The following is an 18,219-nucleotide window of genomic DNA, read 5'->3' on the forward strand; positions in this document are numbered from 1 at the left end:
CAAACAATCATACTGGAACTTAAAATATGTATCTAAGATTCTCTTACAGCACTGTTTTTCTAAAATGAAAATTGTGGAATTATTTAAAGTGTATTTGGTCTCAATGATAAAAATATCCATTTGTTGAGAACATCAAGAGAGTAACACACAAAGATAACATTTCAAGGAATAAACTGTTCTTCACCTTGAGATTCACTGTAGTTTTATTTTTACACTTGAAATTGGATTCAAGGAAACTCAAAGCACTAATTACCTTGAATGACTTTTGTGATGAAATAGTTTTTGGCTTATCCTTGAGCAGAGCAAGAACTGTCACTCCAAGGCAAATTACTCTTGTCATCATAGAGCACTGAAAACTGAAACTTAACTGACTCTAGGCGTTAATAATTTCAATAACCCTTTAAATACTTGTCTTTATTTAACATGAATGGGGAAAATGGAAATATATACTAAAGAATATAAAACTAGATTGTTTTGTGCTTTAAAGTGTGACCATTAAATATATGAATGGTCAATACGTTCTTCTGTAATTTATATAAAATAGAATCCAACAGTAAAATGGGTACTGATTGGGTAATCTGCTAATGATCAGAAAAACAAAGATCAGAACTATAATCTATTTTCCTCTTTAAATTAAGAAACTACAAGAAACATAAAAATATATGTAGTATAGTAATGCATAGAATCCAATAAAATATACCAAAGATAGAAATGTGATTTGCCATTCCTGATCATACCATAGATTCAACTCTTATATACTTCTGACAATAACAAATGGTTGACCTCGTAAGAGAAAGGCAAAAGTCCCCACCAACACACTTGGCCAATTTTGCAAAGCTGTACTTTAGGGCTAAATTTTCTTCCTGATCCCTGCAGAGAAATATATTATACCCTGAAGCAAGATATTTCATTACTCTTCATTAAGCATGCATATATACATGAGTTAATTATGGCCAAAACTATCCATCCATCTTATTATACATCTTGACAGTGATTTCCTACAGCAGTGGTCTCCAAATTTTTTTTGATGGCGCACCCCTATCAGTAAAAATTTGAGCATGCACCCCCAATAAATGTATGTATAAATTATATACATGTACTACTGTACTAATATATTGTGTAAGTTATAAAACACTCACAAAATAGAAATTAAAAAACGATGAGATAGAGATGAAACAATATTTTTAAAATATTTTTTTATTTTTATTTATTAACGGTACAAAAAAACTTTTGCTCTCACTAAAAAAAAATAATATTTTTAGTGAGAGCAATGTGATTGAATATGCTTTATTATTTTTGAAAATCTTGGTTTAACACTTTGTGATACAGCGGGCGCTCAGGGTGGGGGTGCGGGAGGAGGCTCAGGGCTGGGGCAGGCAGGAGGTGCAGAGCACTTACCTGGGGCAGCTCCTGTTTGGTGCAGGAAGCTCTGCGCAGCGCAGCACCACCCCCATGGCCACGATTCTGGGAGCCACGATTCGGGGAGCTGCCCCTCCCGGCAGGCAGGGCCACCCAGAACTCAGGGGCTTCAGGACCCCGGGGCCCTGGCCTGCAGCCCTGCGAGCACGGGCTGGAGGACTCAGGAGGAGCAGGGGCAGCCGCGCAGCCAGCGGCCGGAGAGAAGGGCACTTTCCCCTTCAAAGCGCCGCTTCTCTCCGGCCGGCTTTGAAGAGGAAAGTGCCGCTTCCTTCCACCTGGTGGCTGCGCTGCTGCCCCTGCTCCCCCACGGGCCGGAGGACTCAGGGCCGCCCCCTTCCCCCCCGCCCCAGCCCCACGGCGGTGCTGCTCCTGCTGCGCCCCCCAATCGATCGTCTTGCGCACCCCACTTTGGAGACCACTGTCCTACAGAAGTGAATTCCACAGACTGATTATTTATGTCCTGTTACTGTATGAAATGTTTCCTTTTATTTGTTCTAAATTTGACAGACACGGATTTTGTCTCTGTTCTTGTATTACTCATACACTAAGGAAAGAGAATAAAAGAGCAGGGAACAGATTGGTTCTCTCTAAGCAGAGAGATACAACTCAGCATTTTGTATTCTCAGACCAAGGCCTGATCTTGCAATCAGACCCACCCAGGGGCAGTCTCACACCCACGCAGCTCCTTGCTGAAATCAAGTCTTACAAATACCTAAAATAGATTGACAGGTATTAGTTCTTCGAAGTACACGGGTACTTCCTGTATACAGCTCACTCCCTGGGATACCCATCTCAGTCCCTCTTTCACCACTTGAAAAGAACAAGACTTGTGACCCTGCTGGTCCTATAGTACAGAGTCTTTGTTTGTTTTGTTTATTAAACCAAAGCTCTGGTGTAGTTTTATCTGTAGTATGTGTAGCTCAAATTTTAAGAGTTTTAAGTTTATTCAGTAAAAGCTATTCTGTTTATATGGTGTTGGTTCATTAGAATATCGATGTTTTAACAGAAAGTTTCAGACACCTGTGGTACAAAATTCTGCTCTAATAAATGTTGCCATAATATCAGGACTGCAATCAATCACTTCCCAAACTGTATGAGGAAATGGGAGAGTGACAGCTGTGTTGACAGTGCAGAACTGAATAACGTTTAAACACAGATGGCCCACTTCCCAAGCACATAGGCAATTGATCATTCTGCTATAAAAGCAAGTTACTAGCCCACAAACTCAAGTCCTGCAAGTCAGCCCCATTAAACAGGTGTCCTAGTCTGTCGCATGCACTGTGTTGTATTTGACAATGCTTTAAACAAAGACAAAAGATCAACAGAACAGTAAACTTCAGCTTGGGAAAGTAAAAGTTCACACTTAATGTTAATAGTTTTAAGCAATCTTTCATTTTTGACTAAGTGGTAACTCCATCTCTGGGTGTATCCTAATAAAATAGAGCTGACAATTTGAATTAGGCTGTGTGATGGATATTTGAGAGCTAAAAGGGTTTATAAAAATAAACAAATAAAACGATATACAAATTAGGAGGACACTATTGTTGAATCTAGGGGATATAGGTCTATTCCAATCAGGTGTCTGATAATATCCTAATAAATAATCTAAACCTCTTTCAAATTAGAGAATTATTGTAGTTATTTTAAAACTGGAAGCCACATGAAGAAGGTGTTTGATTACTTTGACTTGTAGTGTGGTGGGACAAACTAATAGAGGAAAACCATGGATATCTTGAATAGCCGATGAGATTGAAGTCAAATTAAACCTCTCCTTCCTGAGACCAAAGATTATAGGGAAAATCCCTCCCAACAAGGCAGAAAAGCCCTCCCAAAATCTATTAAATACCTAAAGACATCTCCAGAATGGTCCAAGTACCTGTAAAACAGTTCGTCAGACTCGCATAGAAAAAGGGTTTGATAAAATGAAAAGTTATTTTATGGATATATGAAATGGTTCTGTTGTATATATCTAGTTTGTCTTATTTTTATAATGTTAGGTATTTTTCTTTTAGAGGCATACTGGGCTGATAATGATACATTAGGCTTATGTAGAAGCTAACTTTGTAAATTTTCCTTTACTTGTCTCTATTGCTTGAATCCATCAGGAAAATATATTAAGGTAAGAAGGAAGCAGTCTAATATGATAGTCTGAGAAAACATATCTGGATCAGAGGTATGAAAGAGAAAACCCTTTAGCCATGAGCACTATATATAATAAAGTATTTGACAGTAACAAATTACATTTTTCTCTTTAGTGAGATAATGAATTCCTTTATTGTAGGTGGCTTTGAGGTTTCCAGCAGACTATAACATTCATGTACTTCAGCAGAGTTATAATATAGTCACAGTAGTGTTTGTGTATGTATTAAATATACTGGAGCTCTGTTACAAAGGAGTAAAAATAAGTGGCTAAAGCAACCACTGGGAACTGGGTCTCATGAATTTTAGCACACAGAATCTGACACTTATTCTGTGAAACCTTTGACAAGTTATTTCAGCTCTCTGCACATCTGTTTACCCATGTGCAAGGAAAATATACTTTACTGTAAAAAAATATTAGAAGGTTTAAATCTGAATCCGCGTTCTCAGCGGACAGATATTATGGGTTTGATCAAATGCCCAGTGAAATCAATAGAAAAGACCCCTTTACCGAGCATTGGATCAAGCCCTATGAAATATAGTTATTTTAACTCCATCTTTGAAGAAGTCCCTAGATTTTTAATCCACTGATACTGCTTTTAACACACACAATATTTTTCTCCTTAAATGGGAAATAAGAAGATAGTACAAAGAGTAGGAATGGGACCAAAGATTTGGGTCCTGGGGCAAGATCCTTTAACTGAACTAGACAGCAATAAAAGCAGTAAAGATATGAAACTTACATTTATACTCATACACCAACCTCAGGATCAAGTTAACTAATGAAAACACACACTTTTTAACTTGACGGGCTACATCATTATGCACTTGGGCTCTTGCATGTTAAAGCAGGACTTGAAAAATCCATTTACTAGTTTCAAGTAGGAAGATTGACATGTTGAGTGGAGGCAGAGACAGGTCTTAGCCTTCAATATGAGGTGTTTAAACTTATGTTAAAAAAAAGTTTCTAGCCCTTATGATGGCAAAGAATTTTCCAAACATGAGTTGATTTAATGTATTCTTCCTTCCTCTGCTGCCGTTTAGAGCTTCCCCAGGCATTAAAATTACAAGTGTGAGCTCAGTTTCACTGCTGACATTCAAAATCCTGTGGGCAGTTACGAAACTGACAAGAGTGATGTCAATTTTACTCCCTTATTGCAAAACTCAGAGCAATAATAGTATAAGCAAACACCACTGCTATTCCTAGGTGAAGATGAGAAGGAAACAGAATTAGGTGGGGAGGGTTAAAGTAGTGATGATCTCTAGCTTCAGTCCCCCACCACACACTGCCAACCTTCACAGCGGGAGGTTGCAGAAAAGGTAAAGTAATGGACACTCTTGCACAAGGTGTCATAGGGAAAAAGGGGTTGAGAGAGAGAAACAAAGCTCTATAAGCCACAAGCAAGAAGTTGTCAGAGGCCAATATTGAAAGACAGAGCCTCTAAAGAGGGACCGTGCCACCAGCTAGAGGTCAGGAACTGGCATCTCATCCAAAGTGCTACCCTTGCATTTTGCTGATAAGTGCCTAGTACCCATCCTTTGCACCAGCCTCAAGACACATATTACAAAGGAGCTTACTATGACTGGGAAGAAGTTGAGACATAGCAACACAGCATTTGGAACAGTGGGCCAGATTTTCTCCATGACAGGGGCACTCATGTGAGGACAACCAGAGGGGCCTGAAAATGCCATCCAGATGGACTTCTTTCAGAACACCACCCCCTATAATAGGACAGGTTTAAAGGGATTATCAAAGAGATCATCCACACAAAAGGGCCCTCTCAGATTTGACACCTCACATACGCCAGGAGGACATTTTCCAATAGAAGCTATGCTGCCAATGACAGTCTCCCTGCAGTTGAACAGCAGCACCCATGGAGGGGTCAACTCCAGATAAATGAATGCTGCTGGTAGCCATGTTAGCTTCCACAGTTTCTTAGTGAAAATCTGAAGGTTGAGAAAGGAGCAGTACTACAGTGAGTAGGTACTCATCAGCTCTGCTTCCTCTTCCACTTGCCCTGCATCTAAAACACCTCACAGGAAAGATCCCACAGAGAACAAGCATGCAGAGACAATGTCCTAGAGGTAGCACCACTGGGAGTGTTCCACCCAGATAAAGGTTCTTCCACCCACAAAAAAAAAAAAAAACCACAAAAACAACCTGAAGAGTTGAGATGGGCCAGTTTTTGAGACACAAACTGAAAGTTTGAACACCGCTGCTTTCTTCAATTCAATGCTGAAATGAAAGCTTAACTACTCTTGATCTCTAGTATCCATCCCTGGTCAAGCATGTTACAAGGGAACATGGACTACAAAAGAATAATTTCTGGCAACTATTTTTTTTCTTGCCAGAAAAGATGACCCACTATTGGAGTGCAAATCCTACCTGAACTCTTGAAAGCTGTGACAATGCTTCCTCTGACTCACATTTAAGAGATTCACTTAAAATAAATATTGTATATGTATGCCACAGAATTCAGACATAAACCTGCTATCCACCTAGCATGGTGAAAAGCTTGGTATCTGAGCCCTTTAACTATCAATATGTTTTGTTTTTACAGCTTTACTAACAACATTAGACTCTTTAGATAAAAAGCTGTTCAGTTACTGTGGACACCCAGCTGCTACGGTCTAATTATAATGATGGGCAAGGTATACATTTAATTTGTCATTTAGGGAGGACAAAGCATAACCTGCTCGTGATTTCTCTTTACCTGTCACGGGTTAGTCAGTCACATCTCAATTGTGAAAAATATTCATACCTCCTAGGTTTGATTCCAAAAAGTCATTATCACCATTAATACTCTGTTTATTGGACTGTATATCTTAATTTCTTGGGAATGTTTGGAATTTATTATTTGGAACTTAGAAATAGATCAGTTAAGTAGATAATTGTATATTTCATTGAGGGTTGGAGAAAAAAAACACTTTTGTAGAACTAAGTGTTTTAACAAAAAATAATTTATAAATCTTACCTGCTTTTTTCTTGAAGTTGCCTTGGGCAACAGGCTGGCTGACAAAACCGATGAAAGTGGAGAGCAACATAGCTCAGGAAAAGGGTTTGGAATTGATGGGATTGCCAACACATCAAGCTCTTTCTTTTTGATCCTACATCAACAAAATGCACAACATGGTTTACATAAATACAGTATATATTAGGACATTAATATTAGGGGATTTGCCACATTAGTTATTGGTCACATTACTAGCACTTTTTTTGTCAAAAGGGGGTACTGATTAAAATGCATATGATTAATTTTGCACATGTAGGATTTCCTTACACCCCCAGAACTCTCCCATCTCCCGCAGTGTTGCCAATTTAGTCGTTTTCCAACCCTCCCCCGTAAATTTAACACCCTTCTCTAATTTCAATTAATGGGGAAGACTAGATTAAATCCCAGTGACAACCCATGGTTGTAAAGTTAATTGCTAGTGTAAATCTTTACAGCACAAGGGTTTAAGTGTGTCCATACCGTCCTCAAGTATTGCAAATATTCTCAGTCCCCGGATTCTTACGCATATGCTTAACTTTACTATAAGGAGTAGTTCTATCTGTTTGAACAGAGCTACTCATGATAAAAAGTAAAGCACCTGCATGAGTTTTGGTGGGGTCTGGTCCCAAGGTGATTCATAGCTTGGAATTTCACGTAGGAAAAATATTCCCTTCTGTCTCTAACTGTCTCGGTGTTTGTCTTCTTTCTTTAATAACTCCTTAATTAGCTATAAGACTCAGTATAGGGTCATGTTTTTAAAAATCTAACTTCGTATTTGTTTCAAATACCACCAGCCAGTACCTGCGAGAGTTTGAGCAGATTACCACTTCCATAGTCATTTTGCAAGAGCCCTTATGCATTCATTTAAAAAAATAATGAATTTTAACCAGCAACATCTAAGCTTTTAGAATGCTGTGCACACTACATTACACAATTTTCTGACATGTAAAATATAAATTTGTGCCTATTCTTCTAGGCAATAGAAATCAAAACACCATAAATCTTTATTTGATTTTGCAAGCATTCCTTCCCCGCCCCGTTCCCCAGTTCTGGGAGTTGAAGACGGGTTAATATTTAACCTCTTAGTTACCTATATTAGTGTCATTCTATGGGTCACTTGTTAATTGGTATGATAAAAATGTTTAGACTTGTCCACATCATTAAATTACTTTTGAGGCTGCTTTTATTTCTTGAAGTATTTAGAGAACATTAATTTACAGGGAATAGATAGTGTTTAGCAGGAGTGGAAAGTATTGTGCTCACAATGTTTTGAAGTGTGTGAGAAGTTAATGTAGACAAACTATCAGACACTTCATAAAAGCCTAACAGCTCTCTCTCTTTTAATACAAGTTGAACTATCTTCCTTTTGAAGCATGAGCTTAACAACTGGTGAAAGTACCTGGTACAAATATCACTTAAAGTGGTTATAACTCTTACAGAAGCGGCTTTAATAGTAGATGTTCCTGGCAAATGGAGTGCTCTGATCTTACAAGCTGGTTCATTTCACTTTTAAAAAGTGTGGTGTATAATGTTGCCCATAGCCTTGCCAGATCAAGTTCTGAAACTACAAACAGCAATATTAATTAGGTCCAAAAAAAGCCAGTGGAAGTTGATGGCTTGTGTGAAATATTTTTCTGCTGATAAGATTCAATTTTAAAACCCTTTAAAAAGTAAAACGTGGATTAAAAGCTCTTAAGGGACAAATTAAAGAAGAGAAGACCTAAAACATTGCCACATAAATGATAAAGGTCCCTATCCTGCAAAGACTTGTGCGTGTACTTAACTTTACCACTGTAAGTAATTCCATTGATTTCAGAGACTACTCGCAGTAGGAAAGGTAAGCGTATGCTTAAGCGTTTGCAGGAGTGGGGACTAACGTTTGTGTTCAGAGCCAATAAAAAAAAAAAGTGGGGGGGGATTTTAACTGAAGAAAAAGGTGCTTCCGCTACAGGATACCGCACATCTCTTTCCCTTTCCAGCTGCGACTTCCTTACTCTGCCTTGGATGTGGCAAACCTTTGATAGTATTTTCCGAAAACTGTGCGAACAGTTTTTAGCCTGTTCCTGTCCGACCCCACTATTGCTCAGACATCAGACCTCTGCGATGGCTTCCTCGGGTTGGTTTTGATCACACACCACCTAGGCGTAAGTAGCATCAGAACAGGGTCGTCGCCTCGTGTAACCAACACACGTTCACCTCCGAGCCTCTTGTCGCCCGGAGCCTGCCCGCAAAACGCCTGCGAGGCTCCCGAGGGGAGGCGGCGCGTTTCTAGGGCGTTGCGGTGGGCTAACGCTTCCCTGCTGAAAGTGACTCTCTCTCTGCCAGATCCCGGCAGCTTGGAGCCACCTGTAGCCACACACAGAGCGGAGGGACAGGCGGCATCCGTCCGGCGGAGACGCTGCCCCCCACCCTTCAGCCTTACCTGTCCGGCCCGAGCCGGGGCCCCGCCTGGGAATGGGGCACAGCAGGGGGGAGGAGAGGAGCCCGCTGGGCTAGCCAGGGGGAAGGAGCCAAGTCACCGCTGCTCTCCTGGGAGGGAGCCGGAGTCTCTGCAGCCCTCCCTGCGCTCCGCGGCAAATGTGGCAGCGGGGCAGCCATCGCGGCGGCGCCGGCGGCTCCTCCTCTAAGGTACCATCCTCTGGCTCAGCCCAAACGGGAGGCACCGGCAGCAGCTGATCACTAAGGCAGTAGCGGGAGTGCCGGCGGGCCGGACTTGTAGGGTGGAGACGTGGGGGGCGGGGGGAGCGCGGGCGCCGCCCGGGCAGCAGCAGCCCCCCAAGCCCCTTCCCCAACTCACGTGCGGCAGGAGGCCGGGCTGCCCCCTGCTGCCCGAAGTCGCCCCGCGCCGCCGAGGCACCAGCGCTAGGGACCCCGGGCGAGGGGGCTCCCTAAACTCAGTGCCCCGCTGCCCGTCCTACCCCAGCACGGCCGCGCAGCCAGGGGACCCCGTCAGCTGCGCAGCAGCCAGCCCCGGAGGTGCCCGGGGACAAGGGCGGGCTGGAGAGCCCACTCCAGAGCTGTGACCCGCCGGGCGGGGTCTTATTGGGGTCACTCTCCTGCCGCGCCTCGTCGCCCTGCGCAGCGACAGAGACACAACTAACCCTTAACGTACTGAGGGGAAGGGCAGTTTTGTTCCCGCTCGGCACCTGGGTACATGGGCGGTTCCTTGTGAGAGTCTCTGGCTCCCTGGCCAGCTGCAGCTCCTTGGGACACTTAGCAATGGGTTGACTCCACCGCGGGTTGGGTAGGCAGGTGGCTAAGGCACTAACCTCGGCTCAGGAAGCCTGGGATTCAATCCCCACCTCTGTCCCATTCCTCCTATGGGACCTTGGGTACTTACTCTCTCCCTGGCCCCCTTCCTCTTCTGTAAAAAGTACGTTAAAATCTGCCTTTCCCCCTCGCCCTGGACTTGTCTGTTTAGTTTGTAAACTCCTGAGGCAGGATTGTCTCTATGTGTATGTACAGCCCCAGCCCAATGGGGGTCGAGTCATCCTTGGGACCTGTGAGTACTAATACACATTTGCCCGGAGCCACCACGGAGCTTAGATGCCTAAATTCCAGATTGAGGTACTACTGTGAGCCAAAAAACCTCCACTCAGCTAATTAGGTGCCTAAAATCACTAAGTGCTAATATTTCAGCTATAGAAGTTCCCTCCCCACCTAAATTTCTACCTCTGAGCATGCATATGGCTACCTCAGGCAGGCAACTAGCTGCCTATATCATGCCTACACCCCAGCAGGATCCTCAAACCATAGGACGATAGGTGTTGTCCCGTCTTTCTTTCATGCAGGGTTTGATCGAGTAACTCCACGCAGAACTCACCCACTAGTGGGGAGAAAGACCGGATTCCTTATAACTTTTAGCCCAGTGATTAGGGTATTAAACCAAGAGGTGAGAGATCCTGGTTCAGTTCCTTCTCTTGCCTGATGATGTGAAGGAATTTGAACAGGAGTTTCCCTCCTTTCAGGAGAGTACCCTAAACCCAGAACTACCCCTATTCTGCTGTATCTCTCTCTCAATTGCTTCTGTTGAAACCAGTCTAAGCCAGAAACACTGCAAGTGACTTTATAGTCTAGGGTTTAGGGCACCCATCTGACAGGTGAATAACCCCTGTTCAAATCCCTTCTCATCAATCTCTTTGTGGAGCTCGACCACTAATAATACACATGTTCCAAGTGCTTTACAATTCATTAACTAAACTTCCCAATACTTCTGTGAGATAGGAATGTATTTTTACACATTGGAGCAGAAAGAAATGAGCAGATCTGGAAAAGGCAACACCCATGTGCCAAAACAATGAACTGATCCCAGGCTGGGGTTTGGTCCTTCCAGGAATGCGGACACATGCAAAAAGATTATACATCCTAGCTGGAGGCTTGAGCGTGCCTGGATGCATGTTCACAAGCATTCCTTGGGCTATATCTATTCAAAGGGTAGTGTAGACATACTACCATGCCAGCTGACTCGGGCTTGTGGGGTTCAGGGTAAGGTGCTATTTAATCACAGTGTAGACATTCTGGCTTGGTCTATAGCCTGAATTCTGGGACCCTCCTTTCTTGCAGGCTCCTGGAGCCCAGGCTCCAGCCCAAGCAAAAGCCTACAGACCATTAGCCTGAGCCCAAGTCAGCAAGCATAGGCTAGCTGGAGGTTTTAATTGCAGTGTAGACATATTCAAAGAGCATAGAGTCAAATTGTGAGTTGCACTTTTGGGGCAATATCCTCAGATTAGGAAGCCTAACTCAGACTCAGTTTTATATGCACAAAACTCAGATTAAAAACATGACAATTTCCAGATTGTTTTTGGTCAACACTAAACTGACTACAACCCAAAACACTTGAATCACAAAACTTTAACTGCACAGAACTGACTACATGAGATGCACTCATGCTACTGAATAGGAAATAAAGTGTTCGTGAAAAGATTAGGGCCCACTCCAACTCCCAATGAAATATGGAGAAGTACATAGAACTCTGGTGGTATTTGAGTTAAAGAAAGTAAATGTTTTGAGACTAATGAGAAAACAAAAATAAAATGTTTCGGGATAAAATGTGTTTTGCTGTTTTTAAACTCACTGAAGAAATCCAGATATGGAGAACAACATTTTAATTATTAAGTGAGGGATGTTCTAAAATAGGAACAACACCAGCAGTTTTCATTCTGTCTTAGTTAGAGATGATTTTCCATGAGGTGGATAAAACTAGGAATTCTCCATCACTCACACTATGGCAGTTGAAAATTTGGGCTGATGAATTCTTATATACTGGCTTTTGCAAATGTATTCTGAATGTAATAGCATCTAATGACTCATTATAATTGGCTGGTTGATGTAATGGTGTAAAAGACTGGCAGGATTCTCCTATGAGGAGAGATGGAATGGCAGGTTTATTTTTGCTGACTCACTGAGGCAGGTGTGACTTGTTAAACTCCACCAGGGGAGAATATGGTGGGTATCAGAAGAAATAACTTGTGGGTAGAAAACTAGGATCTGGGGTAGATAGGAATCATAAATACTACGTTTAGTCTGATGTTTATTACATATATAATATAAAGTTAAACTATAGAAAGAAGGCAACATCTAAATGGCCACAAAATCTGTATAAAAAAAAAATTTGTTGGAGCAGGATAGGGACTGACACTGTATACATGGTAAGTCTTTGATTTCGTATATAGTAGTGCAGTTAACTGGATAATTTAATCGTTTATATTCATCTTTTGTTAAAGAAACAAAACTTTTTGAAAATTAATGTATTGAAAATACATTAAAATAGTGAAATATGTTCCAACACTCCAAACTTCAATCGAGTATTAATAGCTCACAGCAGTGCAAAAATCAGTTGCAGGAAGACCATAAACAAAGGGTAAGTGCTATTGATATTCTGGTTCTAATTTAAAGGGCCTTAGCAAGGAACTAGAAGAAATTTTATGTAAAGCCTTCCCCCTCTTTTCATAGCCTTTGATGCTATTTTGCACTTATATTACCTTCCAGAGGAGAATCTATAATGGAAATTTTACAGATGAGGAAACAGAAGCAAAAATACATCAAGTGACTCACCCAGGGTTGCACAGGTAATATAAAATCAAGCTCTCATGACTGCTAGGTCTGTTCTTCAAAACGTACGACTACTTTTCCTCTCTATTTTGATGTCCTTTGCATTCCACAGAATGGAAAATGCTGCCTGCGCGTCATTATGGATAACCTGAACTATGAGTACTTCAGTCAGAGGAATACACTAACATTCAAGAGTAACCTTCTTAAACCTACTTCACTGAACAAGTGCATTTTAAAAACCATGCTGAAGGTAGAATAAAAAGCAAGTTGCTGCTTGAACTTCAAATCAAAATACAATTTCATCAGTTGCAAGGACCTTAGTTATAATTCATCCATTGGCCTCACATGACTTTACCATAAATGCTCCAATAAATTGCTTTGCTACATGTCTATCACTGAACTGGGCAGTAGTAACTCTGCATCACTCCACTTCTTGCCTCTTCTTGGTTCTTGTTCTGCTAAGCCAGAGGTGAGCAAACTACAGCCTGTGGGACCCTCCTGCCCGGCCCCTGAGCTCCTGGCCTGGGAGGCTGACCCCGGCCCCTCCCCTGCTGTTCCCCCTCCCCTGCAGCCTCAGCTCACTGCACTGCCAGCAGTGGCGCTGACCCATGGTACTGCGCGGTGGCATGGCTGGTTCCAGCCGGGCAGCACGGCTGCCTGTCCTGGTGCTCTGGTGCTCCAGGCAGCGCGGTAAGGGGGCAGTGAGTGGGGGCAGGGGGGCATTGGATAGAGGGCAGAGGAGTTCAGGGTGGTGGTTGGGGGCAGGGGTGTGGACAGGAGTCAAGGCGGTTAGAAGGCGGGGAACAGGAGGGTTGAATGGGGCCAGAGGTCTGGGGGGGGCAGTCAGGAATGAGAGGAGGGGTTGAATGGGGCAGCAAGGGGCAGTCAGGGGCAGGGGGTCCGGGTGCAGTCAGGGGACGGGGGGGGGGGTGTTGGACGGGGCAGGGGACCCGGGGGGGACATCAGGGGGTGAGAAGCAGGGGGGGTCAGATAGGGGATGGGGGCTAGGCCACACCTGGCTGTTTGGGGAGGCACAGCCTCCCCTAACCAGCCCTCCATACAATTTCAGAAATCCAATGTGACCCTCAGGCCAAAAAGTTAGCAGAAGGGTGGGCAAAGCAGATGTTTTGCAAAACTAGCTCTGTAGAGAACCTTCAATCCCCATCTCAGTAGTATTACAGTTTCCCCTTTCCTCTTTCATTTCCCATCATTTCCATGATTCCATCACCAGAGTAGCAATAAGATGGACACCTGAAGGCAAGCGAAAATGAGGCTGCCTGAAAACAACATGGTAAAGAGCTGTGGAAACCAAGCTGAAAAGCCTGGGGCACAGCTGGGGAACCATTGACAGACTTGCCAGAAACAGACAGGAGTGGAGGAGCTTCGTTGCTGCCCTAAATGCCAGAGGTGTAATAGGAACATGATGATGATAATTTCCTCTTTCATAGCCACCTATTGAGATCAAGAGCAGGTGGGGACAAGCCCACCCGTGCCTGAAGATCCCTCTCCCAGCCTAAAGGGAGGAGCCACTGAACCCAAGCCTCAAATGATTCTGGGGGACAACTAATAAGAAACAGGGACAGGAGTGAGGTCATAGGGCCATAAGCAGGGAACCAGATAGGGCCACTGAGCAGAGAACCCCAGACAGTGCCCAATGTTCCTCAAAGGTGTCTAGGAAGTCAGGGGACACAAACCAAAGGAATTCTGCCTGGATGCGTGATGGAATGGAGAAACAGAAATAAGCCCCACAGTCTCAGAGCACCTCCCCGTCCACCATCCTCCTCCTGTTTTCCTCTTTCATAACCTGGTAGCCTGTTTGCAGATACAAAATGTCAGTTGTAGATGTTGTGAAAAATAAAATTAATTTTTTTTAAAAAAATGTAACAGATTGAAGCTATTCAGAGTATGCAACTCACAATCAGAAGACTCCAAACTCTACAGTTCTCAGTTTGTGTGCTATTCACGGCAAACCAATTTGAATAATAGAACAAAGTTGTATTTCTAATTAGCAGAGAGAAAACCTTCATAATTAGCATCAGAGGGAAGTTAACCAAGCACACCACCTAACAAGCTTGCAGGTAGAATAATTTCTTTTTCCTCTTATACTCCATGTATTTGAGAACAAACTATACTGAATGAAATGGATTTTTTAATATAAAGGTTTCCAACTCCAGGAATGGAATTTATTACAGAATTAGGCCCGGTCTTTCATCTGGATCTACTAGGGTGGTCTCCGGTGCCTGTGATTCTCCACAGGTATCTTAATGCAAGATTGAAATGTTAGGTAGGATATAGATATAGGAAAACAAAGGGTACTGGCATGAATCATGCTGACAATGCTTTGTTCTTGGCTCTTTTACATAAACCATTGATTACCAGTTATTTATGCCTTCATCATCTCCCTGATGTATTGCAGCAATGAGATATACCTGGGCAGGAAGCCTTCAACACTAGGAAATTCCAACTAGTTCAGAACTCAGCAACACTTTATATGAACTTAACAAGCCTGTCTTCCACTCTCTACACTGGCTTCCCATAGATTTTTGAATCAAGTTCAATGTCTCAGTCCTTCAAAGCACTCTGTAGACTGGGTCCAGGTAGCTAAATGTCCATCTAAATCTCTGGGATGACCCTAGTCAACTGCTATACTCCTCTGGCACAATGTAGCTCAGCTTTAAGAGTAAAGCACTTCTGTACAGAATACAGAACTTTCACCGGGGTGGTCTGAAAGTGTGGAATTAACTCCCTCAGGAACTAAGGACCATCACAAACCTCCTCACTTTCTGCTCCAAATACAAGGCACATTTTTGTCCTGAACATCTCCTACATTTAAAAAAAACAAAAACACACACCGTACCAAAACAAGACACTTTTCTGAACACTCTTGTCCCTCTAGGGAGAGGATGAGAGATCAAAGAATACATGACAAATGTGTAATCACTTTACTTAATGTACTACCAGAAGGTGCTCTGATACTGCAGGATAAGTGCAGTATAAAAACTTAGGTTATTTAACCCCTACAATGCCATAGTTGTCCTTGGGGATGGGGGGGATGGGACTAAAATGCCTTGGCCAATCAGACTAGCACTACTAGGGCTAGCCTGCTTTGAATTTTCAAATTCTTAAAATGCTGTTACAATTAACATGTACAATATATTACTCAGTAAAGAGTTTCTTCTTCCTTCATGTGCATGTGTGTAGTGATGGACAAAATGTTGTTAGTTAGCCAGTGAATCTCAAGAAAATGTGCTGTGATATATCTGTGTTTTGTTTTAATCACAACATTTCACTGTTTGGCTTGTACAGGTATGGGGTGTGCCCTTAAAACTTAAGTACAAGATTTAAGAAGTAAATGGTGTTATAACCAATGGAAATAACTGTGTTCTCCACTTTTACTCTTCCATTTGAGGATTTCAGAGAACTGTACAAAAATCTTAATTAAATTAAGCCTCACAACAACACTGTGATGTATGCAGTATCACTTCCACTTTACAGATGGATAAATTGAAGCACAAGAAAGTTAAGTGACTTGCCATGGTCACAGAGGTTATGGCAGAGCCCAGATCTTCTGACTCCCAATCCTGTGTTTTAACCACTAGTCCTCCTGAATTCAATTAAAGTATTTAAAGGAGTGATCCAAATGATTTAAATTACTTTGAATACAGATTAACTTTACTCAGCTAACAATGCTTATCCTTGACTCTGACAGCCAAGTATGCTGTGTTGCACAGCATTGTTCTTTCCTGGTATTTCCTTTTAGAAAGACCATTACACAGCTTTGAAAATTATGTCCCATCTGCTTGGACAGTACTTCAGCAGAGACAAAGTTATTATATAAACATTGCCATAGCTACAAAAAGGCAGTTTCTTGGCAAATGGTGCATACATCTTTAAAAAGACATTTCTCTGTATATTTTGTGAAGAGTTTTGGTAGTGTAGAATCACTGAGCATCCTGCACCACACACAAAGTTAGAGCCCCTTAACAAAATGCATAACTTTTTATTAAACACAGAAGCAACATTCCAAGGAAGAGGATCAATACAGTCACTTTCATGTTTTCGGAAGCAGCTTCTAAGTAATGCCTACATTGCCCACATCATGTATTGCAGTGCTTCCCCTAGTTTAAAAATGCTCTCTCACTTGCCTGCTTCCAAGAGGCACACTTAGAGGTCTTGTGGATGTATTTTAGTTCTTTTTAAAGAAATCAATAAGAATGAAGGGAAAGCTTGAGCAGAGCTGGCTTTTGCATCCATCTCTGAAAGCAGTGAGGTCAGCATTCATTCTTATTCCAGTAGCAAGTTCCATAGTTGTAGTCTTCCCATAGCATTTTGAACAACAGGCCAGGAACCTCCTCCTATTGCTTGAAAGTTTCATGGAATTTAGCTTTTATAGGAGGTTATAGTTCAATTCCATGCAGGACTTTGAATATTAGGACAGTTACCTTGAAGTCCATAAATCAAATCAAGACTGGATGCCTTTCTGGAAGATATGCCTTAGTCAAACACAAGTTATTGGGCTCAACACATGGTGACTGGGTAAAATTTAATGGCTTGTATTACACAAGAGATCACAAAGATGATGTAATGGTCCCTTCTTTCCTTAAACTCTATGAATCTGTGAAGTAGACCCTGTGTTCAATGGGAACTTTATGCAGGGGGCAGCATAGTGGGATGATGCATTCCTGGTTATCTGCATTGCTCAATGGGCAGCTTGCTATGTTCTCATTAAACTAGAATTTCCTCAGGGTATGAAGGTTCCTTCCTAGTTACACAGAGTTGCAATAGTCCAATCTAGATTTACAAATGCATGGATCATTCTGGTCAGATCTGTGTTCAATAGGATCAGATGCAATCTTCAGCCAGACACAGGCGGATTAAAAGTTTTTTGCTGATGTAGCTGCTGTAGCCAAGTGCAATGCAAAGTCTACATGGATCTATCTTGGCAGTCACTCACCAGCAAATCTCCCTCTCATGCCAAGATGCAACATTGCAAGGGCTCTGTCACCCCCACTACCCCCACCCCATTAGCCGATTTGGTTCTGTCACTGTCTTCTGGGTGACTTGACCCTCTGTCCAGGTCACTCTTAAGTTCAAGCCCTTTTCAGGGTAACAAACGTCCAACTAAAAGTCCAAAGGTCCCAACACATGATCCTTCAGCCCTCTCTTGGGCTTTTCCTCAGCCATCCTCTGGACTGTCTTCAATCCCACTCTGAGCTCACTAGACCATGTGTAGGGCTTTTGTGCCCCTTCCTTTGGGGCTGATAGAGAAACCCAGTTGCACCCTTTGCTCTGGGTTCTAGTCCAGGGACCCTGTGTTAAGGAGCTAGGTCTGCTTCTTCAGATGTGCTGCTGTTTCCCTGGACTGCTTCCTACCTCTAAGCCCCTTGCACCATTTCCCATGAACCGGTGGTTAATACAATCAATTCTCTGGTTCCCAGGCTTCTCCAGCTTCAACATAGGTCTTCTCAGCTCCTTGTAACTCCCTTGGGACACCAACCGACAGTCTTGTAGGATCTTGCCCCTCTTCCAGGGTCTACAATAGGGCTAACTTCATTCCTGTAGCTTCCCCATGGTGCTTTTCCACAAGCAAGGGGACTCTTCCCCTCCTCTCTTGTGG

The 18,219-nt window shown here is 42.7% G+C and overlaps 1 protein-coding gene and 2 long non-coding RNA genes across 7 annotated transcripts in view; 2 read left to right on the plus strand and 1 right to left on the minus strand.

Annotated features, from left to right (window-relative positions):
• Positions 1–9,649, minus strand: part of GRB14 (growth factor receptor bound protein 14) — a 134,336-nt gene extending 124,687 nt beyond the window's left edge. For 2 of the 5 annotated variants that reach the window (XM_084642989.1, XM_084642988.1), the window contains exons 1-2: positions 8,974–9,647; positions 6,534–6,666 (exon numbers count right to left, since the gene is read on the minus strand). In XM_084642989.1, the coding sequence (XP_084499115.1) occupies positions 6,534–6,666; positions 8,974–9,149 (309 nt within the window). In that variant the 5' untranslated portion in view covers positions 9,150–9,647. Of the gene's footprint in view, positions 1–6,533; positions 6,667–8,973 lie in introns of all 5 variants that reach the window. The other 3 variants (XR_014713543.1, XM_084642987.1, XM_084642986.1) reach the window with 3 other exon arrangements.
• LOC311528232 overlaps positions 8,527–18,219 on the plus strand; it is a 34,047-nt gene continuing 24,354 nt past the window's right edge. Inside the window, exon 1 of the long non-coding RNA XR_014713545.1 lies at positions 8,527–8,695. This is a non-coding gene — a long non-coding RNA (uncharacterized lncRNA). The remainder of the gene's footprint in view (positions 8,696–18,219) is intronic.
• Positions 9,091–13,149, plus strand: LOC311528231. Its single transcript, XR_014713544.1, has 3 exons — positions 9,091–9,179; positions 12,540–12,619; positions 12,715–13,149. It is a non-coding gene; the product is annotated as an uncharacterized lncRNA (long non-coding RNA).

The sequence above is a fragment of the Lepidochelys olivacea genome (assembly GCF_965140295.1).
Source record: "Lepidochelys olivacea isolate rLepOli2 genome assembly, chromosome: 11".
Taxonomy (NCBI): Eukaryota; Metazoa; Chordata; order Testudines; family Cheloniidae; genus Lepidochelys; species Lepidochelys olivacea.